The following is a 26,635-nucleotide window of genomic DNA, read 5'->3' as shown; positions in this document are numbered from 1 at the left end:
TCATTTCTGATAATTGACACCTACTAAGTAGTCCCAGTGAATCAGTCTGCCTGCCGTTTTAAATTGATGTGCCGTCTGTGTCTAAAATGAGTAACCATGGCAACAGGGAGCCTCCGTTTACAATTTATTGCATCACGTCAATAAGCTCACATCTAATAACAATGAGTGACTTCAACATTTCCTGCAACTTATTTGGAGAACAAGACAACTTTGATGACTGGGATACAGCTGAAGAAAGAGCAACAGAAAAGGGAGAAATGGCGTAAGGTAACACCAGGAGAATTAAATCAAACACACACACACACACACACACACACATATACACAAAACAAATGGGCTGCGACTTTGAAAACTACACTGCTGACGCTCTCATTGAGAGCACTCGGGAGCTTTAATGTCGTTTCCAGCCTAAAGCATCTGACTGTCATTTAACTGAATTCGGTGCATTGACTGATACCACGTTCAAGACCAACAATGTGGTGCTTTAACTTAAACATGGAGGAAAAGCAGGAAAGATCCCCGCCTCCACCGGTTGTGTTTGTCAACCGCACTCAGTGTTACTGACTTTGAATCTTGGTAGCATAATGTTAGCTTTCTGCCTCATAGCTGAGACAATGGGTCCTCCTGTTGCCAGTTCATATGTAAGGTCCCTGCCATTTACTGGAGGAGTGAACAATGCTTCCATTGCATAAGACCTTTATGGGATGATAATGATTGTTCCAGCTATTCATCAAATGCTCAGGTGGTACCATGGAAACTGAGTTATGGCTTATGTTTCGATTTTGATAGCAAAACGCATGAAAATATAAGTGAATGGTCTTGTTTTTTTGCTTCACCAGGGGACCATGGTATGAGAGCAGGCGCTATCCCTTTCATAAAAATTGAATCAGGCAATGAAGGGATGACAGTTGCATTGTTAATACCACATGTTTCTCTACTCTTAACTTACTTTTAAGAAAATCAAAAACTTTTGGTTAAAAAAAAAAAAAAAAAAAACCCACATAAAACTAACACAGCCAAACAGCAACATGTCTCAACCTCATAGCCAAAATCCCGAGACTGCCATTTCTCATAGCACTGTAACGGTCCAGCTCCTCTGGACCCCCTTAAGTCTATGATGTGTCTGCTCCATTTACTGCTCTGCATGATGGAAACATCTGCACTGTTTTTACAGTCAAGGCTAGAAGCTTCTAACATGGTTTTATTTGCCATATTCACACTGTGTCCATATTACCCCACAGAGAACATCTTTGACCTGTGTATCTCCACAATATCAGCTTCTCAATGAAAAACCTGCACTGTGTTTAGCTTGATGAGAGATTTTGATGTGATTCTTCATTCGAAATCTTCATTTTAAAAAGATGGAATCAACAGATAGTTGGCCTTTTCATTTGATGGACTGGTCATTATTCTTAAAGAAATTTCTGATGACTAGTTTTCTAATGACCAACTTTCCGACTACTAATCAACGAAAAGACTGATTTCAGAGCAAGCTGAGACACTATGGCTTAAAAACTGATGGAGACAGAAAAACATGCAGGTTTTAGATTCACCCACACTCTCAGAATCAGAGGTCATTAGAAAAAAGACCAAACTGTATGTAATGTTATCAATGTTGTTCATTAAAAAATCTGATCCTATCAGTTTGACCAAACTTCTCCTAAGTGAAAATTTTGCAATGAGTTTCATCACCCTAAACCTGCTGGAGTCATCAAACTGGAAATAAAACCATTATTCTTTACTCCTGGAAACTACACAATAACACACACAAAGCATCCTCCAAACCACTTTCTCCTCTCTCTAATAATGAATAGTCTCAGTGCTCTCCAGAGTAAGCAGTCTGATTTACAGTCAGTGTTGAGGTGGCCTAATCGGTTCATCTACAGATGTATGTCTTCAGGCACATGTCCATCGAGTTCTTGCAGGGGTGTAAAGCCTTCCAGATTTAGAGGCTGGCCTCTTCCCTTGCTAACAGTCATCCTTTAACAGGGGAGATTGCACATAGCTGTTAGCCTCCATAAAAACCCTCAACAAGTACCTGCTGGCACCCTGACAGGCTCTTTCATTCTGAACATCTGAGGTGGAGTTCATTTCCTCATCCATGACATGAATTGGCAGCATGATGACTTCATCCTCTGCAGTACCTCATCATTTCATTTGTCATGAATGAAAGCGACATCAGGTCCTGCTTTATTTTGGAGCGATTAGAAGATGAAGTTGTTCACTTTGTATCATTTGTTTTATTGTTTGTCTTTGCTCGGCATAATCACGAGTGCATTTCATCTCCAATTGAAAGTGTTTACAAACTCCTTCATGAAACAGTGTTCATAAATAAAATCTTTCTAAGTAAATTGGTTCCAGGCTTTCTGTCTTGTACTGACAATGCATACAAATTGCTAACAAATGCTGAAAAACCGAAACACCTGTTAATATAGTTTGTGATGGACAGCCACGTGTCCTGAACAGTAAGAAATAATCATGATGCTGTTTGTATCTGATTACACAGATGTTATTCAGGGATGCTTGGATGTAACCATGCTTTTATTTCCATCTGTTTCTTTGCCAGAGTCATACTCATTTTCGCAGTCGAATCTGACCTGATGAGGCAACAATGAAACGAGAACCTTTTTCTAATTGCTTCCAAAGCAAGAGCACCATGACCTGGATGAATGAGAATCTTCATACATGTATGATGAGAATGTGTCTGAAAGGATTTTGGTTTAATTGGTATTGGTTTCACTTGTTAAGTGAAGCTTTCTCGGGATTTTATGAAGTACTGTCTATCCTTTGGACCACTATCATTCTGCCACGTTAAGCCAGAACGCAACAATCAAGCAGATGTGGGGTGCTTCGAGGACAAAAATGAGAAACAGACACAAACAAGGCCATATCAGAGACACTAACACATCCATAGTTTTTCTGTTTTTACATGCCGAATGTTACTTATCTACGATGTGCCATGCGACACTTCAGATGCGATTTCTGTTGACGTTGCTGACCATCAACAGTCCTGTCTCTGGCCTCTCTTGCCAGATTGCATCGACAGAAATGTCCAGTTCTGACATGTCTCATTGGCAAGTCATGGCAAGACAAGGATCACCAAATCTGACACACTAAGCATCTTAAAAGGTCTGAATGTCGCGTCTGATCACAACCTCCTCCAACTTCCTAGACAGCTTTTTCTTTAAGTTGTGGCTGACTGTTGCTGCTCAATGAACATGGAAGACACGTGTTTCTGAAACCTCAATTCCTTCCAATCATAAACTAGGGGAAGACCTCAGTCATAACCCTGATGAACACCATGTTACCCTCCACTTCAGAGCTCCAGGGTTACAAGACAAGCCAAGGTTGTAATGATAATAATACTGCTGCCTGTCCCCCTCTTCTTGTTCCAGACCATTACATCTACATTGCATCATCTGTTGGAAACTTCACTGGAAGGCCTTGAAGCTCTTCAACAGACTTAATCTTGTACAAAAAACACACAGAGGATGGGGCAGGGGGTGAGCTGTCAGGTTTACAATCTTGCCATCAAAAACATGTCTTTAGGAGTGAGATGAAGAAAAAGAAGGATGAAAGGAACTGTTACAGTTAACTGCTGAAATACATGTTGTGACATTTCCAGCTGGCCAATGTAACCCCAAGTAACAGCAACAGAGGCTTTCACAATTAATGATACAGTCTCCTAGTTTTCTTTGAAGATATCTTGCCTGCACCCAGCAAGTGTTCACATCTATAACTCTCCACGTCTTCACTTTTTAAGCATCCTGTCTTTTTGAACAACAAACCCTGTATTTTGTTTCTATTTCTTCTGACCACAAAACCCTGAAGGAAAACTGACAAACGTCTGAGGTTTCTTTCTGCTTGTCCACAACCAACAAGGCAAACCTACTTCCTCTCAGTGGTTCTGGCTGACAAAAGGTGACTTTACTGACGATTTCTGACGATGATCCCCCACTTTACAGGTGCTGAGTTCATCTGAAACATATTACATACAAGTCTTGCTCTGTTATGTTCGGCTAAACCACATGCAGAAAAACAAAAGATTAAACTTCTGCCAAAATTGGAGGTCTTGCCACGACAGTTTGCAGTCAGGTTAAGCTCAATAATGCATCAAAAGCAAAGCGATTTCCCAGTTGGTGTTATTTGCGGAGAGGAAATTGGGCAAGAGTTCATGTTTCATATCTGCTGCCAGTGGGAGAGTTATCAAATCCAGGGTTGCCTGCAGAAGTCAGGAGGCAGAAGTCTCCTCAGGCAACCACGGTATCACATTAAAGTGGTTCTCTTACCCTTGGCCACGTTGCCAGGTTTGACTCAGCTGTTAGAGTCGGCTGATGAGGGGGTATACAGGGCATTGTTCAAATGGAAAGACAAGACTTTTTATTACGAGCTGGGAGCTGATTTAGGAGCTGATTTGTGAGCAGGGACTTGTGTTTTTATGCTACATCATACATCTACTATATAAAACCAGTTTTATCAATACCAGTCAGTATGAGTCCATATTAAAAGTTTGAGATTTTGGTATAATTACATACACACATTAATGGAAGAGACATTTCACATGATGTTCAGGAGAGGAAATCTGAGCAGGAAACCACTGGATTACAAGACTTAAGGATGCCAAAAAGAATCGTGTACAGCTGTGATGGATTAACAAACAAAACATAATACAAAAACTAGTTAAAACCCATATCTCCTTACTAGAGAAACCACTAGTTCTGCCAGACAAACCACAGACAAAATTTCACTGTTTCACTGCAGTTAATTTCAGGTTCTGCTTGCCAGATACATACTTCTAACCACCATGATTTTCCATTAAAACCGCCTTCAGCTCCCCCACATTGCCGGCTTTCAATCAGTCTTTATGGACACCACACTGAAGCACGAGAGAAGTAGCCGTTTTAGAGAAGGCAAATTACTTCTCAGCAGGACCACTCATGTTAGATAAACAGAAAAAAAATCTGATGATTGTCATTCCAATCTTGCCTTTTTACTGCTTATTTTGAACAAATGTCAAAAAAAACTGGACTGCCCTTTGCTCTATTAAATAACACTGTGCCTAAATCTCACTTTTTGATAGTGTTGCCATGACTCAGGGCTCACAGACTGAATTGCAGAGAAGCTGCTGAGACAGTGAGGAAATGGCATTTTTTGGAGGACAAGGGCCAAATATGGCCTGAACTTTGCTCCAATTTTCTGTTTTAGTGGAAGAGGTCATTTAAAGAGGAGGTTTGGGCGCCACACAAGGGTGGTCTTATATGAAACTAATCTCTTGATCCCTATAAAGTTTCTAGTCTTAAAGCTTGGCCGAAATTATACACATGACAACCAGACATTTCCAGTCAAGCATAATAAAAACATGAGGACTGTTTTCAGGGACTGATTAGGTGTTGAACCAACTCTCAAATTTGAGTGCTTTTTCGGAAACGGGTCTGTTTTTCCTTCTACTCTGGTCAAAAGAGACTGCTGAAAGCTTTAGGGGGCTGAGCACCAAACTGGGATGTCTGGTGTTGCCTGAAGGATGGACTGATGACAGCATTGTTCAACCAGGGGCTGAAGAAGAAGAAGAAAAGCTCTGTGTAGTCACCAAGAATAATATTTACAGGTTTCAGCCACTTGAAATCTAAAATTCTTTCTACTACCTCAAATGCTAAAACAGCTTTAGAAAATACCTTCATGAATCAAATTTGGGTGGTTCCCCAAAGGCAGGGTGAGTGCAATGTTCATTCAATTAAGCTGCGGATTACAGTTTAGTTAAACATTTCTTGGAATCAATGACGAAGGACAATAGCCATGCTCTCAAAAGACATGTCTCCAAGCACATTTGTTTTCTATCTTAAGATTTCTAAAAAGAAAGAAACTTCAATTTGCCAGATGACATGTCATGAAAAAGGTCGTTTAGCTGTAAAGAGGGTCATCAAGTTTTTGAGACAACAATGCCAGTCTGATGATATCGCTTCGATCTTTTTTCTTGACTTAACGTTTAGCAACAAAAGTATGCGAGAAAAATTCCCAAAGCTCTGAGGTTAAATAAACCCATTTTAAAGCAATAAACATGGGTGATTAGTGTTGCACTGTTTTGCTAGTCCGCTGTAGTACACAAACATGGCTCTCATGTTAAATTGGGCAGCTCCCAATTTTTTTATTAAGAAAAAGCTCAACAGAACTAAGACCAACATATTTTTACCTCTAACATAAAGAGGATAAAACAGTTTGCAGTGAGAAGACACATTCACATCTTTTTTATAAACTCTGTACTTTTTTTTTTTAATCACATTTTGTCTGTTGTGTCTTTTAAGTGTTTCAGATCTATTGAGGGGAGAAGTGTACAATGGGCTGAAGTGAAATCAGCTTTGGCAAGGAGGAAAGAAAGCAGAGAAATGAAAAACACCCTAAAATACTTTGTCAAAGGAACATTGAAGCTATTTGGATAGATCTTTAGGATCCCTTTGGGGAACTCTAGCGGGCTCTGTTGACCGTTGAATATGTTTTTTATTGCCCATCATCAACAAGTATAATTACAGAGACGTCAACAGCTTGGGACACGTCATAGCCTTATGATGACAATTACCAGAAAAATGCATTCCATATTTCAACACAACCAGAGCCATATGGACCAAATCTATCCAATGTCTTACAAGCATATATGTTTGACTTCATCTTTGTGACTACACAAATTTGAGGTTATGGGTATCTTGCAAATAGTGTGGACTCTATATTAGAAGCCACAATGGGCTTTCGATAAATGAAGAACAGTTTTTTTAATGCAGATGTTAGACACAAAATGTGTCACATAATATAGCTCATCCTCAACAGAAACCTAAGGAAAGGACCGTCTCACAACACTTACTACATTAGCATTAAGGCCCAGTGCAACAAAGGTTTGGTATGCCTGTCGCTGGTACTTTCAAATGGTCATACATGTCGTTTTGGGATTCATTGGCAATTGACCGATTCTGTCATCCAGGTATGAGGATGTGTTGTGAAACTTGCTAAATTTTATATTTTTCTCTATCTTTTCTATATGTAGGAGTCCATGATTTTCGAAGGTTAAGAAAGGGGCAAACTGGATGAAATGACAGTGAGCAGTAATATAAAACAAAGCACATGTACACCACTAAGGGGTTTTTATTTATTTTGATGGAAAGGTGCCACAAAGAGTTTTAAAGTGAAAGAGTCGACCACATGCATAAACACAATTGGTAGTGCTAATGAGAGGCCAACAGCAGAAACAGCAGCAAAGAGCTAACCGCAAACCAAAGTTAGAAATTGACTGTTTTTCACAGTTATTACTTCCTGCATGAATTTCCAAAATGAATAAACACACAGCAGAATAAACAGCACTCACCTTTGTCAGACCCGCAGGAGGTTACAAGAAAAGAAAGTGAATGATCAAATAGAGAAAGGATGAGACAGAAAGAATGGTGAGATGAGAGGCAGATGATGAATGACAAAATATGAGAAAAATATATGGAAAAAGGATAAAACCCAGGCAATGAAATGAAAGGAAGGAATAACAAGAAGAAGTAGAAGGAGATAGCGACAGATGTTTGCTGATGTTTACTCGCCAGAGGTGGTGAAATAATAAGGTAAACTGAGAACAAACCATTAATTAGTTTTGTGGTGGGATTTTCAGGAAGTGAGTTGACAGTGTGCTCAAAAACAACGCAGCTGCAGACCAGCTGAGCACGCACACACGGAGACACACATGCCACAAAACCACCATCAACACCACCACTAATCCCACCGCCCACTGGGAGACAATCAGGATCCTGACTGCGCTCCTCGGGGAATATTTTTCTCTCTTTTCCTACAAACTATCGTCAAATTGAGCTCTTCCCTTCATCACACCTCAAGCTGCCAAAGAGAAACACCCATCACTCCGCAGTTACAACGAAATCAACAAGAAAAACTCACACCATGCAAGCACCTCGTAATTCCAATAGAAATTAAGCAGGTGGTCTTCAGACCACTCCAACTAGGAAACAAAACAAAAGGTTGAACAAAAGATACAGAGTTCAAGTTTCTGTTGAGTAAAGCTTAAACTTGAGACTTTCTTTGAAGTCTGTTCTTCGGTTTGCTGATGACCAGTACTCATCCGTCAGCTAGACAGGAGACCAAACCAGAGCCATAAAGGTTCAAGGTAGGGTCAACATACCAGTGACACTGCTGAGCTGTGACCTGGTGTAACCTTGTGGAAGACCAAAAGTAAACCTAGGATTTTGTATTTGCTAAGCAACATATGAAAGATAATCATCTACGCTATAAGGCCAAATGTATGTGGACACCCATGTCCACATCTTAATCTCAATCCTATACATCATACAGAAATATTGTAGACACTTTGGTGTGGAAGGATGTGACTGGTCCCCAGTACCTTGGCCTCAACCCCATAAAACATCATTGGGATGAACCGGAGCCACGCCTCATCGCCAAATATTAGTGGGCAAACTGATTAATGTTCTAGGGGCTCAATGTGAGTAAATTCTTGCAGCCAGGTTCCAAAATCTTGTGAAAACATCTCAGACAAGTTGTTATAGGAGAATATTAAAGCCTATACTTCTGTTATATGTTCAACAATTGCAAAAACTTGTAATGTTCAGATGACCATTTAGTTTTGGTAATGTAAAGCAATATAGAAGGAGGGCTGGGGATGAGACGCAGACTTTGAAATTAAGCCAAAATGCTCCTGGTAGTGTTCCACCATATGAGGATGACTAGCCAAACTTCAAGTTCAAAGAAGCTGAAACCTCTACTCATGTAGCAATAGGGAGAGCAAAACATCCTTATCTTCAACACTAACATCCTGGTTTAGAGGCAACAGACTGATCAAACAGGCAGAGATCAGTGAGCAAAGGAGGGTAAAGGTGATATAGTGAAGGAAGCGTTCATAAATCTGTTCCCACAGACGACTGCTCTGTCATTAGAGGAGGAGTACCTCCAGCAGGGCAAACACAGACACACAAAAAGATATGAGCTGCACACTCATACATGCCCATACACAAGCATGTATACATATTATGTGGAAAACAGTACTTTTCTTCATTATTATCAATACAAAATTCTCATTTAACAGGGATTTTTGGTAGATTAAGGACTCTGAAAGCCTCATTTCTTGCTTGTTTTTAAAGCCACACACAGCTGCTCTGCACTCCATGACCTCATTAGAGACTCAGATGCTCCGTTGCTGTATGACAGGACATGTCCTCTCTCTCTGTGGTCTCCACACAGCTGAACAGACACCTGCTTGTTTCAACTCTATCCTTCCGCACTGACAGACATTTTCCAGACTGTTAGAAATTCCATGTTTTCACACATCGGGATTCTGCGGCGCAAAAGCCAGGAAGCCGGCCGCTCCCAGAAAAATAAACACACTAATTCTGACCACTTTACATTATCGCAAATTGAAGTTCTGATGCGCCTCTAATTCCCTCTGATGGCAAAACCTTCTGCATGAGCACAGCATTTCCTACAGGAATGCAGGACGACTCATGGCACATTTTATTCAGCAAAACGTCCTCATAGCACACAGGATGTACTGTGGGTCAGCCACAACCATGCCATTTACAGCTGTAACCATGTTTATGTGTTTATGTTCCAACACTCAGCTACAGAGAGGAATTTTCTTTTCATCCTGCGTCACATTTACAGCTGCTCTCACTCCAACCTTCAACAGCCACAGTCTAGTATTGGCCATTTAACAGCTCTGCATGAGCCACTGGCACTGCATGAACCACTGGCAGTTAGGAGCTTTGCTCAAGGGAACTTCATCAGTTCTTTACTTTTCCCTAGCACTTTAGGATATCATGTATCTCCTCGTCACACGCCTGTTTCTCTAAGCTTTACTATGGAATTGCACTGTTTTTAAAACAATCACAATGTCTGCTGCAGAGCTGAGCAACAAGGGACCTCGACCTATGACCTAAGTGGATGCTCAACACCATTATCTGTTAAGTGAGGCTGAAAGACGACACAAGTAGCATGTCAAAACATGTCAAGACAACAGGTTTGAAAAAGCCTGGCTGGATATCGGCTCGACTACATCCCTGCCTGCCTAACATTCTCTGGGAAACACCAGGTTCTGTAATAGCACCATGCAATACAGGCCCCTGCATCTACATGTAGATATATCACAATTTGCAACGGCAGCTAGAAAGGAGTCAATGCGCTGTTCCTTCTGATCTGCATCATCCAAGGAAAGATAACAGTCAACCACATCAAACAAAGCATTCAGGATGTAGCATTCAGGAGCTTTTTGAAAAGGTTTTTCTTGCTGCTCTGTTTTATGGTTTTACTCAAAGAGGTCAGACATTAATAAACTGTAGGAGTACAAAGGACGGAGGTCAAAGTGACATTTGGCGTCACACCTTTACCCTCCCATACTCAATCAATCCTATACTTTACACATCCTGTTTTTGTCCTCTGCTCTCCTGCTTTGAAGAAAGTCATCCACGTCATCACACACACACACACACACACACACACACACACACACACACACACACACACACACACATCATGTGTGCTCACACTGAGTCCAAGACTTAAAATAGTGGCTTGTTTTGTCCAAGACAAATTTAGCAATTCCTGTTTAGCCTTCAGGATAATGCACATGTTTTTTGTTTGGGGTTTGTCTTAGATTATTTGCAGAACGAATCGTCGAGGCTCCGGGACTGTTGAGCAGCTTTCCTCAAAGCGTTAAGTCAGCAGAATCCATCGCCACTTGCATAATTTGACAATAATCCTTTTACTGCCATTACATCGTCTCCAGTTTCCCTCTGAAACTTTTTCATGAGTTTGTTGTCTTCATCAAAAACAAAAAAAAACAAAAAAAAAACAAGGTCACAGAACAAAATCAGTGACTGCAAAATTCAACAACAAACAACAAACTTCATCAATTACGAGTCAAGAACTTCACCAGGAGCCAGATGAAGATAATAAGAGCTGTCATATTGGACCAAACTTGGCAGCTGGTGGAAGTAAACAGGAATAATCTGGGATGCAGAAACACGTGCAACACACACACAACCTGCAGCACATCTTGAATCAGTTTGAGTTTGCTGACACGTGAAAGTGTGAAGAGCCACATGAAGGCACATGTCACTCTCCCAAGGACAAACAAAGAAATATGAGGACAGCTGATTGAGAGAGGATGAAATTCTAAGAGACTCATGCCTTTGAATGTTTTGTGGACATTATAAGCACAACATTAGGCGCGTATACTCCTCAGACATTGTCTGTTCAACTTCTCAGTTCTTACAGTTTGAAAGCGAGAGATAATGGGGCTCCTGTCTCTGCCAAAAGCAGTCAGTTTGGTCTGGCCTTGTTTGACCACATTGAGTCTGACCCGACAAAGCCCCAGACCAAAAACCCTGATCACCTGTGGTTTATCTTGTCAAAGTGTTCTGAAAAAGCTGCATCGTCGTAAAAATGAGCATAGAATATATTTTCTATTATGGTTTCATATCTACTTGTCTTGTGAGCACTTGCATTGTAAGCATTTAAACATTACCTCATGTTACGACAGAGAAAGCGGTTTTCATCCTGTAAAAAGTCACACAATTGACATGCAGAGTAACAACATCTGGCTGCTTTTACCTCTAGCGTTTAGCCATCATGATCTCCTTTGGTTGTTTTTATTAAACTGGTGACAGCTTCGGTGCTCAGTGCTCATTGTTGTGATTTTTTTCCTCAGGAAAGGCCTGCCTGGCATCACGTGTGTCAAATAAAACTGTAAAAACTTTCATGAACTGGATAGAAGTTGACTCTGGTGTTTTTCATCAGGCGGTGGATGGAAACAAACTGGACGTTCATTTTGAGAAAAATGCCAAAGTCTTTAAAAGCCTCTGGTGCTGTGTGTGAGTGTGTTTCTTGCTCATTCATGAAATCATTGTTGGACACGACTGAGAATCTGACTGTGCCTGAGCTGAAATAGGACTTTAAATCAAAATCTGACATGTTACCTCTGCACGGGGCTGCTGTCCAGATGACCTACATCAAACTGAAGCCAGCAGGGGCTCATTAAATCAGAACCAAGACCAAATGGACATGGAAGGATTTACACATAACTTCCTTAAACTCTGCCATCTCACTTGTGTTGACAAATCTATAAAGTGAAGCCAATCTACGGGTGTTACTGCTACCTACATAAACATGGGTTTACAGTGGATTTGGGGTTCACAGGTGAAATAACCAGCATATTTGTGTTAAAAAACAAACAAAAAAAGCTAGAAAGCCTGGTTTTAGGTACAGCTTCTGTCTGTCTCTACCTCCCTGTTGTGTTTTACGGTCTCTTTAGTTTTGCAGAACTGCCATCTACACTTATGTGTCAATTTTCTCTCCAGCTTTTGTTTGGACACAAGAGAAAAACCCTCCAGCACTGAGAAATCAGCTTTACTCCCATAATGGTTTCCAGAATTTGGAAATGGTTCCAGTGCTTCACTGCAGCAGCCAAGAGTACACTTCTGAATTCAGATCGAAAATGCCAAGACAGTGTTTTATATTTACAATATGATGTATGGAATGGTTGTAAAACGGTTTAATAATAACCAGCATTAAGCTAATCAAGAAACGTGAATCAGTGGAACTAAATACATCAGCTCATTCAGCTTCACATTACCAGATTATTCCAAATTACTTCAACTATTAATTGTTGAAAATGACTAACCAATGAAGTATTCTGGATCTAAGGAGTGAGTCACAGGGTTCTGTGATCAGTTCCATCATCTAGTGTCAAAAGATCATGTCCATAAATCAACAGCTCAACCTCCAAAGTTGACAATTACATCAAAGCCTTCCTCCTCATTCCCTTTCTTCATTCTATTAATTCTTAGGAGTGTTTTTAGGCTGGTTTTCTATGAGTAATACATTAAGATGCCAATACATGCTGCCATGGGGTTTCCTCCCTGCATTAAACGAGTCTCTTGAACCTACAAAGAGTTTTTGATTTGGTTCAGGACCAGTGGTGATGTAAAGGTCGGTGTCACTGGCTTGGTCGTGACACCATTAAGTTGAGGCGAATGGCAGCAGGAGATAAATGGAGGACCTTGAGGAGGGGGAGGGGAGGTAAAAAAAAAAAAAAAAAAAGAGTAAACATACTCAGTTGACCTTCCCTGAATAAACTCTAACAGATAAAAAGAAGTAAATAATGAGTCCTGCCTTTGATAGCAGACCAGAGCCTTGCTCTTTTATCTTGAGCAGCGAGCGCCAGTTTTTCAAAAGGCTATCTGTTTTGTTTTGGAAGTACACTCTTCAAATTAACTCCAAGTACATCGACGATCAAGAATGAAAATGTTCAGATTCACAACACCTTCTGGAAGTCAAATGTGTTCCACGCATAAATCTGTTCAAGTCATAATTCACCCTGTACACGATCCTCCGCCGGCTCCACAGTATCTACCAACACCCTTCACAGATCGAGGACTTGTATCATAATCCAGCTACGTCATTCTCACTGTCAGCCTTGTCCACATCATCATCATTATCCTCATCGTCGCCCCGGTGTAATCATCACAACCGCACTCTCCACCACCCACATCATCAGCCACATCATCTACCACCACCCTTAATGGCCAACTGTGTCCTGAGCATCCACGCTGTCCCAATAAGATAATTAAAAACATTATCATTTGTGAATAATGACCATGTGTGCAGCAGCTGAAGAACATCATGAGTGAGTTGCATGTGTGTGTTCTCTCTGTGGGCGTGGTGTATAGGCATATGCAAGCATGTGGAAGTGTGTATGTGTGCACAGCACCCCAGGCTGAAGATGATGTATACTATGTTTGTTGGCATGTTACTCATTAGTAAAGATTAAAAGTGGCTTTTACCCAAAGAGTATGCTTTTATGACTGCTCTGTCGAATGAAAAGGACTACAGCCAAAAAACAGGCTTTTTTGATGGTTTGTTTACTTGTTTATGCAGTTTTGAACATCTTGTTAAGAAGATATTTCACTACAATGGGTACATGTATTTCATCCTGTCAGTTCACTAACTGTTTTGCTGACGACTATCCATACATGTGTTAACTCATTCAGTCATTCAGTTTTTGCACATGCATGTTTCTGTCTTGCATTCATTCATTCATGCACTCAAATAGTTAAGCATTAACGTATTTATCAACTTAGTCATTCACTTGCTCAGTCAGGATTCTGTTGATACCTACCATACGTGCATCTGTTCATTTATTCGACCACTCGTTCATTTTGGCCATGCATGTTTTGTCATTATTATGATGTTGATCATTCATAAATTCACTTTTCATTGTTCACCTCATTAACTCTCATTCACTCATTATTTGCCACGGCTTTCTCATCCAATTCTCACTTTCTACATCATTCCTCAGATTAATCGGACAACTGTTTTCAAATGAATTCATTAATCTGTGCACTGTTTTCATATATAAAACCAAGACTTCATCACCGTTACCAAAGGCTGCCAATAAGAACTTGTCCCCTCCTGTCAAATTCATAATGTGAGACAGACATGATCTTCCATTGACAGAAATTTGTCCGCTCTGCCAGCTCTCAGCTTCAATGCATCCACTTGAAAACCTCAGGACACACTAACGACACACACAGCTGGAAGAAGCAGCATGCACTACTTCACACAGAGGAAGTGGATTATATCAGCTTTATTTCAACAATTGTGCACAGAAATGTGAAAGTTGCCACGACGACAGCTCTGTTTTCAAGAATATTTACAACATGCAGCCTGGAAATATTTGTCCCTAGTGCTCTCTGTGTCAAGTGAGCCAGCATGCACACACTTCTTTTTTCCCCCTCTTGAAAAAGTGAATCATGACAGAGGATTATGAATATGGCAAAGGCACAAACAGCATGAGAGTGGAGCCTCTGGCTCAGCCAGCTGCTGCAGGGTCTATAGTCGAGGAAACTGGACCATGAAATCACACTCAGAAAACTTTTCTTTAGTCAGACATCAGCTGAACTCCACCCACCTCCTCACACACATCCACAGTCAAGTTCTGCTGTGTTTCTTTTGAGTCAAAACTCATTCCTACAATCATCTCTCACTTTATTTCATAATTAGGGACAGGGTTTACTTGCAAAGCGGTTGCATTTTTTTAGCCACAAGCAGCCAAAGTGGTGTTTAATTCTGAATGTCAGACTGTGATAATTAAGCTCCATGGGGCCACATTAGCTGAAGAGACCTCGCAATTATTTGACTGGGCCCAAACAATGCTGCTTTTGTGACACGGAGGTCCTTGAAGTGATCACAGGTCAAGATATCCACACACACACACACACACACACACACACACACACACACACACACACACACACAGCTGCAAATGTCAATCTGGATTCCAGCACACTGACGAAAGCAGTGATGGTATGGAAGCTTGTCTCAAGGCCAGGATGAAAACTAATAAAAAGAAGCTCTCAGACATAATTGACTTCGACCTTCATGTCTGACAAGCACGTTCCAACACACACATTCAAAAAATCAGTAGCATTACATCATCTTCGCAACCTTAATTATGCGGTGCTACTGATTGCAGAGCCTGTCAGTCAATGTACATGCTGTGAGGTTTCCAACTGCAGTGGAAAAGAAAATCTGCAGCTCCTTCAGTGCTAATTGGGAACATGTTGTAGTGTCCTGATTGATCCATTCATCATTTAGAAATTCTAGATTTAAGCTGTGAAAACAGTCTGCAAAGACAGTGACAGTCTGCACAGGGGCTCTGAGAAAATATCGGTCAAGAAATAATTGAAACCATCATGTGCACAGAAGCCAGCAGGTATCTCCCAAACAGGCTCTGATGTCCCCAAGTTCATCTAAAAGCAGTGGTTCCCAAAAGTTTCCAAAGAGTTTGGGGAAATGCCATGTTTCACTCTCCACACGGTTACCTCCCTACTCCCAGAATAAACAGTGTTATGTACAGTAAAGCTGGACCCAGTCCAATCCAACATTAAGCATCCCATGGGATGTAATGATCTTATCAAATGAGCGTCTAATGCAAATATGCCCTCAAAATGCAGACTTAAACACCTAGAGACTTTCCCATGGTCTTTGCTATACAGGCACTTTAATGACATGTGAGTCAGCAGCCTAAAGAACTTGTCTTGCTTTTCTGAATATTTTGAAAGCTACAACACGACTGTTATTATAACATTAATTAAGTTCATAATGTCCTAAACTATCACCACAACCTTCATATGATCACCCAATAACAGCACATTGATCTTGCAGTAATTCTGCTTTTTAAGCATCTTTCTCAGTGCGTCAGCGCAACAAGTTCAGTTTCCAGGACCAGAGCGAACAGTTTCACAAGTCATAGTCAGCGAAAACTCATGAGGCAGCAGAAAGTTCAGCAGCAACAGAATAAAAAAAAAAAACACATGACACTGCAATAAGCAATCAACAAACAGAGTGCACATACCGTCCAGCAGCTGATAGGCAGAGGAGCGACGGCAGCAGAACCGCAGGACGAGTAGAAATAATCCAAAGAACCAGGGAGAAATGCTGTATGAAGAGAAGAGTGAAGAGTTTGAAAACTGATTAAATGTTGACTTAAAACAACTTCTTCGTGGAAAAAAAAGACTGCTTTCATTTACCGTGAAGTCATCTTCAGCGACCGTAAGCTTAGATCCAAACTAAAGTTGTCCTGTTCATGTGTGAAAGCCCTGGTAAGAGAGAGAGAGATGGAGCCCACTCTGCCTCTCTCCCTCACTCCCTCCAAACTAAAAGCTTCTAACTCTCCTCCTCCTCCTCCTCCTCCTCCTCTTGCTCTTGCTCTCTCTCTCTTTCTCTCTCCCCTTCTCTGTGGTTCCCAGTCAAACAAAGGCAGCTTCAGTGCATCAGACTCAAGGGGCCCTCGCAAAGCTGAAACCCGACTCCTCGTGTCTCTCTACGGACCACCGCTTTCTAATCCTGCCCTCCCCTCAGACATCACAACTCCAAATACAAATTAACACACTCCAGTTAAATCCTCCTCCTGCTCCTCCCCACCAGTGTGGCTTCTCTCACTTTCCCTGCGCTTTAAAGCTCTTCTCCTGTGTGACCTTGACCTATGCGAGGAGGAGCTGCAGCGTCAACTCCAAAACTTTCTTTTATCAAGAGAAGAAGTTTTCACTGGATCAACGCAAAAATTCAAACAACTAAAGCGAAAGCTCAGCTTATCATTGGCATTACAGGAATGTGTTTTCTTTGTGACGTCCACGCCAACCATGAGATTGTAACTTCTAATGATTATCCAAAGATGCCAAGTAAAATCACCTGTCAATAATTCAATATTTCTCAACAAAAGATGCGCCTCTGCCTTTTTCCACTGGGTGTTTCAAACATTATCACTGGGGTCCCAGCGGTGGCAGCTCTACCCAAAACATGTCCTCCAGCTTCTTTTGGAAGATCTTGGGGCATTCCAGACCAAATTGGAAATTTTATCCCAATCTGTTATGAGTCTTTCCCAGGGTCTCCCAGTCGGACATATCAAGAATTCCTCTGCAAGGAAGGAATCCAGGAGGCAACCTGATCAGACCCCATATCATCTTGACTGGCTCACTTATAGGTGAACTGGTTCAACTCAGAGCTCCCATCATACATCAAAATTCCTAACACTGTCCCCTAAAACGGTGGTGGTCATGGTCGGACTCTACAAACAGAACAGCATTGTCAGCAAAGAGATTTAACCCTGAGGCTACCAAAATCTTCACTTTTCAGCTGTACCTACACATTCAGTCCTGGAAAATCACAAACAGAATTGATGGCAAAAATGTTCTGTTAAGTAAAATGCACTCGAAGTCTACTTTCTTGTTTTCTAATGCATCACTAAGTCATGATTAAAAGTATGTGAGGTTAAACAGCTCCTCTGGTGATGATACCATCGCTGATTCATCTGCCACAATGTCTGGACTCAAGAGCATTGGTGCAGTGGTGCCAAATGGAATCCGCCTGCAACCAACACATCCACCAGTCTCGCTGCAGGAGCCAGTGTGGTAGAGAGGAGGACAGATAAAGATGTGTTAAGACCTTGTCTCTGACAGCTCTGACAGATAAGAGCTTCTGAGTGATTCTGTTAGGCAGGCAGCATCAGTGATAAGCCATCCTCACTTCATTGACCTTACGCAGACTGACCACTGCTCTTGTCAGACAACATTCCTCCTCATTCTGTCGAATACGGTCTGTAGCTAACAAGACTTCATATTCAAAGTCAGCCATGGTTGGGCACAATTGTTTTCTGAGCCTTGTTATTGGGCAGGATATAAAGGGAGCAAGTTTCCCTTCCACCTCAAAAGTCATGGGGGATTGGGCACCTTTGTGGATCCATTTATAGAATCTCTAGGTATGGAAACTTTCACTTTTGTTTATACAATCATTTATTTATTTATTTTTGGATGAAGTTTCTGAGATACAATCAAAATAAAAGTTTTTAATCGCACAAACTCAATGCAGAGACATATTGTATCGCTATTTACAACATATAGAGATTTACGGCAGACATACTGAAATAATCAGCAAAAATGACAGCATTTCATTCTCAACTCAAAAAGCCTGAGAAGTGTGTCTTTTTTTCCTCTGTGTAAATGTCTTATCTGCTGTATGTCAGGTTTTACAGTCATCACTCATTTTCAGAGGCCCTCCCTCTGAAATGATGGCCTGGAGTGGAAGGTGAGTTGGTTTTATAATGCGCTCTTAAATCACCATTAAATGCTTCTTGCAATAATCTGTTCGGTTTAGTTCAATGTCTTTGTGCCCCAACATGAAAGAAGATATATGCACAGGTGTCCAGTTTAGTCCAGTCTAATTTAGGGCAGATGATGGACGACTGTTCTGATAAAAATAAGCTGTCATCTAAGAAATTCACACAATAGAAAAGTCAGTGTTTGTTTCTGTCTGCATTCATACATCAAAACACAGCTGGTTGGTGGAGACGTACTGGGTTTGATGTAAAGAGTTGATGGACATTGCCTCATCTTGTGTAGTGCTTTTGCTCTGTACTGCCCAGAAATCACATGTCAAACACTGACATCATTCTCTTTCCCTAACCTAATCTGTACCAAGTGTTTTGGTTGCTCAAACTTAACCACACATGAAACATGGATGCAAATTCCAGTCTCTGTTGTCAAAAGTCTTGTGCTTTGAACACTCAACCATCCATCCCGAACAAAGACTTTGCAGCTGTATAAGAACGTCACACTTCCTGCACTGGACCAAAAAGTAGACACTAAACATCATACAGGCTGTGATTCCATTTCCACCAATGTATATTAGCCAGTGCAACCTAGCTGTGTATATAAACTCAAAACTTGCGCATGATAACTGAAAGAAAAAGTGATGAATCATCAGTTTATGAGGATGTGGGGAAAGCTCACATTTCGTTAACTGATGCTTGTTTTACGCAGAATCTCAAGTGAAACAAATATATTTTTTGGGTTGCTAAGATTACTCTACGCCCCCTCACACTCAGACTGTTAGGTGGATTTCTGAGATCTCCATAGTAGTCTGTATATTTTGAAGTAAACAAAGTGGGAAGCCCACTCTTTGTGAAGAGAGAGACAAGAGGACAAAGAACAACAGACTGTTTCTATGCAAAGAAAACAGTTACGGAGAGAAATGGGGGGGTTGAGTGAGGGATTTCAGCCTGTGGGTGGCTGCAGATTAGAAGGGGTCTAGGCTGAGATCTTGCTGGTATGAGTCAGTAAGATACCGGATCGTCATCGCTCTTAAGCTGGCTGTGGTGAGAAGCCAGGCTGAGCTGCCCCAGCTGACATCAAAATGCACCAAAGAACAAAAAGAAAACACATCTGCTAGCAGTGACTGGCTTTGAGTCTAAAAGGGGGGCATTTTTTGCAGGGAATTTCCATGTTGTGAACCTAAGCGGTTTGTGGTTCTAATAGACTGCAGTGCTGTCGAAAGACATCCAGAGATGTAGTGGAAGAAAAACCCACCAAGAGTGTCATTCAATAAAATTCATAATAAAAATAATACACTTTGATTTGAAACTTTTGAAGCAAAGCGCCTACTTTGATGAAACTGGACAGCTCAATCCTGGATTTGCACCTTAAACTGATGTGGAGAGGAGATTTGATTACAGGACATAAGAGCCGAATGCAGAAGGATGCCGGTAAAGCTGACAAACGTAGAATAAAGTGAGAGGAAGAAGGAATGGGGCTCCAAAATGTCAGCTTTACTCTATATAAGATGAAATTTCTGCTGCTTACATTCTAAATATTTCTCATCACAGACTGAAGAATTCCTCACAGAACCTCTGACCTACTGTAAGTGTCTATTAACCCTCAGACAGCAATGAGGGAACAGTGATAAATGCTGTGCGAGGAGAATGAACACAGGGATGGTGAGCAGACTGGGTCTCACAGAGGTGGGTTTATGCTGTATATACATCACTCTGGATCACTAAGTTTCTGTTGAATGGTGTAAAGTAGTGCTGGCCACTAACACGCTTTGTCATTCACACAGTCCCATCAACATCGTGCATTCTCCTGTCCATTCTGAGCAGTGATGGTGGTCTAAAACTCCAGTCGTTTGGTGCCTATGCATGCAATGCATGCTTGTGTTTCTTGCCCAGAAAGATTTCATTGTTCCTAAATAAATCTTATTTCATCCATTCATCTGTGTCCTGTTAAAGATCAATGGCAGTGTAGGTTTTCCCTTTATGTCTCATGTTTCCTAACAGCTTAGATGATGCAGGTTTGATGTTAGCATAGCCAAGTGCCGCAAACCAAACAACCGGACAAAGACGCAAGAGCTGTGATACTATGATAGATGTAAATCCAAACGGCGGTACAACCGAACCTATGAGGATCTGTGCCACAGTTCACAATACATCCAGGAATTTACACCAAGTTGATGGAATCGGTTCAAACTGCAGGACATTATGCATACAAGACACACTCTGCATCATTCATCATCATCATGTGGAGTTTGCGTGTCCTCCCAGTGTTTGCATGGCTTTCATCCAACTGTTTCAAATATTTTTCTGTGCTCAAGTGAATAATACATCAGTGTTAGATAAATGTTCACTGGGGACAAAAACAAAGAAATAAGTGCACTGAAGACAGAGACTATGTAGACAATAACCGTGTTAGATACTTAAGTGTGTAGCAGATTTTTAAATCTTGCAACAAACAAATCTCTTCTGCATTTTTCAGAAATAACCTGGTTTCTTTGTGTTTCTAGCCACTCGTCTCCCCCTCTTTTTCTTTGCTCACTTTTCCCTTCACACACTCCCTGTGACTGACACGGACTCCCTGACACTCAGATTTGGGCGCAGGGGTTTGCAGCGTTATGAAGCTTCTACACAAAGCTGTGGGTTCAAAGGTCACACTTCATCTCTGAGGGTGGGATGATGGTTGAGCTGCAGCATGTGGCCATGTGTGTCCCAGGTCACACAGAAAATAAGAAGTGCTTCTGGGGTTTTTTCAGATGAAATTCAAACACAATGTTAACAAAAGGGGGTAACCCCGCTACCGAAAACAAGCAAGGGATCCGCTATTCACTCTCCGAGTGATTGGCAGGAACATGAGCTACAAGGTCAAGCTGCTTTTTAAAAGTGAAAGATGAGCTTTAAATAAATGGATTTAAACTCTGAATAGCCTACAGAGACAAAACAGACCTATACATTAATTTATGATGGGTTAAGACAGAAAATTCTGATCCAGACCACAAATACACTGATAAATAAAATAAAATATGCTGAACATTAACACTGTCACTGCCACTGTAGCTCAAATAAATAGAAATTAAATAGAAGCTAAACTACCGGGATTAGGCTTCACGTGGGTAGCTCAAATTCTTCATAGCACGTCTCTCCAAAAAGACAATACCCAAAAAGACAATTATGGAAGTTTGACACATTATGAAATGTAAGCATTTGCTGTCTTATTTAGATTAGTAGCAAGAGTTCCTCTGACCTGCACATGAAAGTGTTTTCCAGAGCTAAAATACAGCCGAAGTTCCACTGAAAAATATGAAAGAAAAAAAAATCTGGCTTTAAAATACATATTAGCTCTGCTTTAATGTTTCCTTTCTGCTCTCTTTCCTTTACAGGAACACGGCTGTGCTTACAGGTGTTTAAGTTGCCAGATCAGAGAGTGCCAAGCAGTGAGAGATGCCAGTTGTCAAGATGCATTTTAAGTCCCATTTATCTTCCGATTCACTGCTCCAGTATGGATGTTATTATAGTCTCCAGGTGTAATCATCCTTGCCGGTGTTCCTGGCTCCAACTATGAAACTGTAAACAGCCAAAGGACTGACCTCTAAACAGGTTGTCCTTGACCCTGCATTCAAACATGAAGCTTGCACACTGTATCTAACCCTGTGTGAGGACAGGATTGATTGCGTGTTTGAGAGAGACTGGGCTGCTGTCTGCATTGCAATAATGATGTTAAATTGTCGTAGTGGGTTTGCGCTTTACTTGGAATTTTAAGAGCAAATGTAAGCAGCCTGAATGTAATGGAACCGTCAGTCAGGGGAGGATTCAGCAGCAGCAGCAGCAGCAGCCAGATATTGTTCATTCATCCTGCGCTTGGCTGTGCAGCTGCAACTAGGAAGGGGGAAAAAAAGGTGGAAAAACAAGTCCTAAACATGGCGGGTGTTTTGAGACAGCAAGATTTTAACATTTATGCTGTATGCTGAAGTCTCACTCATATGAAAAATACAAGTCTAATGGGGAAGACGATCTTATGACATTAAACTCAATTTAAAAGTTTAGTTTGTGGACCAAAAAGTCATTTTAAAATATGTATTATCTTATTTTAGAATCTTCCAATGTACTTGCATTTCCTCAATGACTCATTTGTGTACTTTTTATAGATACTGCCTGGCATTAAAGCCTAGTTTGAGTTCGCAGTTGCTTTCCCCACAGTTCATACTCAGGGATTCGATGTCTGGTTCATCCAAAAAAACACCCACATCACTGCTGAAAATGTCATTTGTGCACAGATAAAACTAACGTGGTACACACTGTCCTTGTCTTTACTGCCTCTACCTGCGTTTGTATGTGGTCAGTTAGGTAACAGGGAGGACGTGGGCCGCATCACTGAACCACTCATGGAAAAACGAATGATTGCCATTTCCTCTTTTATTTCACGCTAGTGATTTTTCAGTGGATTTATCCCTCCAGCCTCCAGAATAGATTAAGAGTTAAGTAACATCTGAATGTAATCTCATATAGGAGCGTAACATGTCAGATGAAACTCAAGAAGAAATTTAGGGAGGATTTTGCCTTAAGCGTGGGATACAGAGGTTTAAAGTGACCAACGGGAGACGTACCTTTTGTTTTTTGGGGATCCGTGAGATCAAACTCAGATGTGCAGGTGATTAACGTGGGTGAGCGGCAGCTGGTTTCAATGAGCAGCAAAGGATTAGGTGCATTCCACCCCCGCCTGCCCCCTCGATCCTCACCAATTCACTGCACATTTTTATGTCTTTGTAAGTTTTTTAAAATTAAATATGTCAGAGGAGCACTGTTCAGCATCTTCTGAAAGGACCTGTCAGGCAACGCGGTAACAGCATCACTGCGCTCTGAGACATTATTTCCAAAGGCTCGCACTATGCTGGCTTGTTGCTGCATCGAGTAAAGTGGCCTGTGCATCCCTGCGAGCAAGCCCACCAACAAACCACTGAACACAACAGCGAGTGCACCTCATATTGCATTGCGTATGAAAGGGCCTTAAGTCTTGGAAGTCAGTCCAAAAGATGCTGACTCAAGCTTTCTGTGAGACTGGTTTATGGACTATTTGTTAAATCAGACTACAGACATGAGTTCCTTGTCATCAGTACATGGAGCGCCACCTTGAATGATGTGCAGCATCTATACAGGCTTTGGACAAGCTGAAGCTGGTTCTGTCCAACCTGACAAAGAATATGTTATCACAGAAAATGGATCAATGTAAATATAATATGAAACAGTTCAGATCAGGTCAGTAACGTTATGTGTTCAGTCCTAAAAAAAAGTGTCTGTTTGTTCAGGTTGTCGGAGCAGGCTGGGCTAACTGTGTGTTTTGGCTAGCTAGTCCGAAAGACAATTTATCAAAGCAACACGTGCAAATCCTCCTGCTTACCACTAATGCTCGCCCAGCCACATAAATGTTAATCAAACACAAAACTTGATCCTATGTAAAATAACCAATTCCTGCTCAAGCAGCTACAGCCCAAGCTGATCACGTGCATTCGCATGGGAATTCAGATGGGCCTTTAATATGGCTGCCATTCGGCACCCTACTTACAGAAAGTGATTATGATCAAATATAGCATTAACACCTTAATAAAACAACAGTTTGTGTGTCATATACTATTCAGGGGTGTGTGTGTGTGTGTGTGTGTGTGTGTGTGCAGGTGCTGTTGACGCCTCCAACCCCCCCCAGTGTCTGTTAAAGAAAACACGGCTAGTAAACACACAGACGTGATCAGGCCTTAAGCCACGAGTCTGCCTCTGCCATATTTCACTCTGTGGACAGCAGAATATATTCACTGGGTTTTCTCACATACTGTCACCTGTCCACCAAGAAATTCAACACATTCCCCATTTTTTTTCTCATAACCCAACGACTGTTCAAACATTTTTGCACATCATCACCTTCATGGGTCTAAAAGTGAGAGAAACAGGGTCAAGAAGTTTGTTAAAAACCAAATCTCTTTGAATTAAACTGTATTTTTCTTAATCAGCATTTCTCTGTTAGCTTCTCTGTTCATGTTACTTTCTACACAAAGTCATTTTCAACTGAAACAAACAAGCACGCATCTAAAGTTCAGCCTCAGCTTTGAGTTTATTTCTGCATCAGCACATGTAAATATGCTCATTAACAACTTTGGGCTGCTGGGATTTGTGCTATTTCTGAACATATACACAGTGCAATCAGAGAGTTTACTCTAAATCACACTGCGTAGTCTCACACTGCAAAACTGCTCATTTTCAGACTGTCAAGAGTCCATAACCAAATGAGCTGTAAAGTTTATAATTTAGAATTTCTTAGGAAAATCTTTCCATATTCAAGTTCATTGCTCTTCTGCTTACCATCAAAATGCTTACTGACATCTGAAAAGGAGACACGATGAATCAATTAGGTACAGTGTTGAGATTACAAAGAGTATCTGGGGAGGAAAGTTGTCCTTGTACACGCTATTTGGAGAATGCTCAGGAAAAACAGACAATTGGAGCCGATTGTTCACTGCTCATTAATCGAGGTTGGCGAATGTCTCATGCGTCACTATCACACATATTTAAGACAGAATGTTGTCGAGGGGAGGAGCTGTCTTCGGGAAGCTTTCTCCTTGCGAGCGTGCAAGTGTGAGGCCTGGGTGGCGTCCCATCCAAATGTCTGGTATTAACATCCGACTCGGGACAAGCCAGCCTTTTCCCCTCATGTTTGCTGCCCCGACAAAAGCCCCTGCGGACCATAAATAATCTCCATCGCTCCATCCAGTATTTCCATTCAGATCTCGGACAACAGACAGTCTGAGCTGTGGGTGGATCACATTTTTGAGCGTCGATCAAAAGTCACTTTTCCAGATGGAGAGGGGGGGATCCAGAATTTCAACAGAAAAAAAAAATCCACCTTTTCACTGAATTATACTGTATATTCTTTTCTCTGATGGTGCAGAAAGTATGCATGGAGCAGATTTGTTTGGGCCAAATTCAGACCTTGACACCACACCCAGGCAGTGGGCTGTGAAATGAAGCTGAGTGCAAGTTTGGGCTATTGAAGGAGTCAGGAAAGGTGCAGAATATGGATAAAAGCCTATTCAAAGTATTCATGAAGGTTTTAGTGTACTGTGGTCAATGTAATGGTTATCTCGTAGATTAGATTTAAAGCTTAATGGAACATCAAACATCAAATTAAACATCAAAACCTCATTAAAATGACTTCAGACGACTGACCCCATGGACTGAGTTCCAGAGAAACGTTTAATGGCTGCAAACCTAATTCCAAAAAAAGTTGGGATGCTATTTGCAAACAGTTTTTACCAACAACAGTGTTCCTGAGTCCATATAGCAATGTCCTTTATCCAATCATGTGTTCGCAAAGTGGTGAACCTCGCTCCATCCTTGCTTGTGAATGACTGAGCCTTTCCAGGATGCCCCTTTCATACCCAATCATGACACTATCACCTGCTACCAATGAACCTGTTTACCTGTGAAATGTTCCAAACAGGTCTTTCTCAGTCTGTAGTTGCTTCTGTCCTAACTTGTTTGAAACATATTGTTGGCATCAAATTCACACTAAGCACATATTTACAAAAATCAATGAAGTTGATGAGGTCAAACATTAAAAATGTCGTCTTTGTGCTGTTTTCAATTGAGTATATGTCAAAAAGGATGAGCAAATTCTCTCAATCTGGTCAACATCCCATTTTTTTTGGAATCGGAGCTGTGTAATCAGTTTCTTGTCCATTTTGTACTTGCCATGTAGAGCGACTGTCTATACAAACAAAAATACATCAGTAGAAAGCACGCAAATCAAATCGGCTGCTGCTTCTCTTGTTCCTGGACCATATGATACCTGAACATAAGAATGCCAGGTATTACCCAACTCCCAGCCTCCTCTAACACTGAAAATAACATTTGCTTGAATAATAACCGTTCTTTCTGTGTAGATGGACGTAGAGTGACACTGCATGACCACAAGGAGGAGGTTGCATGACTACAAGGAGG

General features: G+C 41.2%; 1 protein-coding gene across 2 annotated transcripts in view; it reads right to left on the bottom strand.

Annotated features, from left to right (window-relative positions):
* The window catches only part of LOC143314487 (uncharacterized), a 53,012-nt gene extending 36,313 nt beyond the window's left edge, over positions 1–16,699 (bottom strand). For both annotated transcript variants that reach the window (XM_076721540.1, XM_076721541.1), the window contains exons 1-2: positions 16,578–16,699; positions 16,403–16,485 (exon numbers count right to left, since the gene is read on the bottom strand). In XM_076721540.1, coding sequence (XP_076577655.1) covers positions 16,403–16,485; positions 16,578–16,588 — 94 coding nt within the window. In that variant the 5' untranslated portion in view covers positions 16,589–16,699. The remainder of the gene's footprint in view (positions 1–16,402; positions 16,486–16,577) is intronic.
* Positions 16,700–26,635: the final 9,936 nt, after the last annotated feature.

This window comes from Chaetodon auriga, chromosome 21 (assembly GCF_051107435.1).
Source record: "Chaetodon auriga isolate fChaAug3 chromosome 21, fChaAug3.hap1, whole genome shotgun sequence".
Classification (NCBI taxonomy): Eukaryota; Metazoa; Chordata; class Actinopteri; order Chaetodontiformes; family Chaetodontidae; genus Chaetodon; species Chaetodon auriga.
Note: the sequence above shows the minus strand (reverse complement) of the source record. Positions and strands in the feature narration are given on the sequence as shown.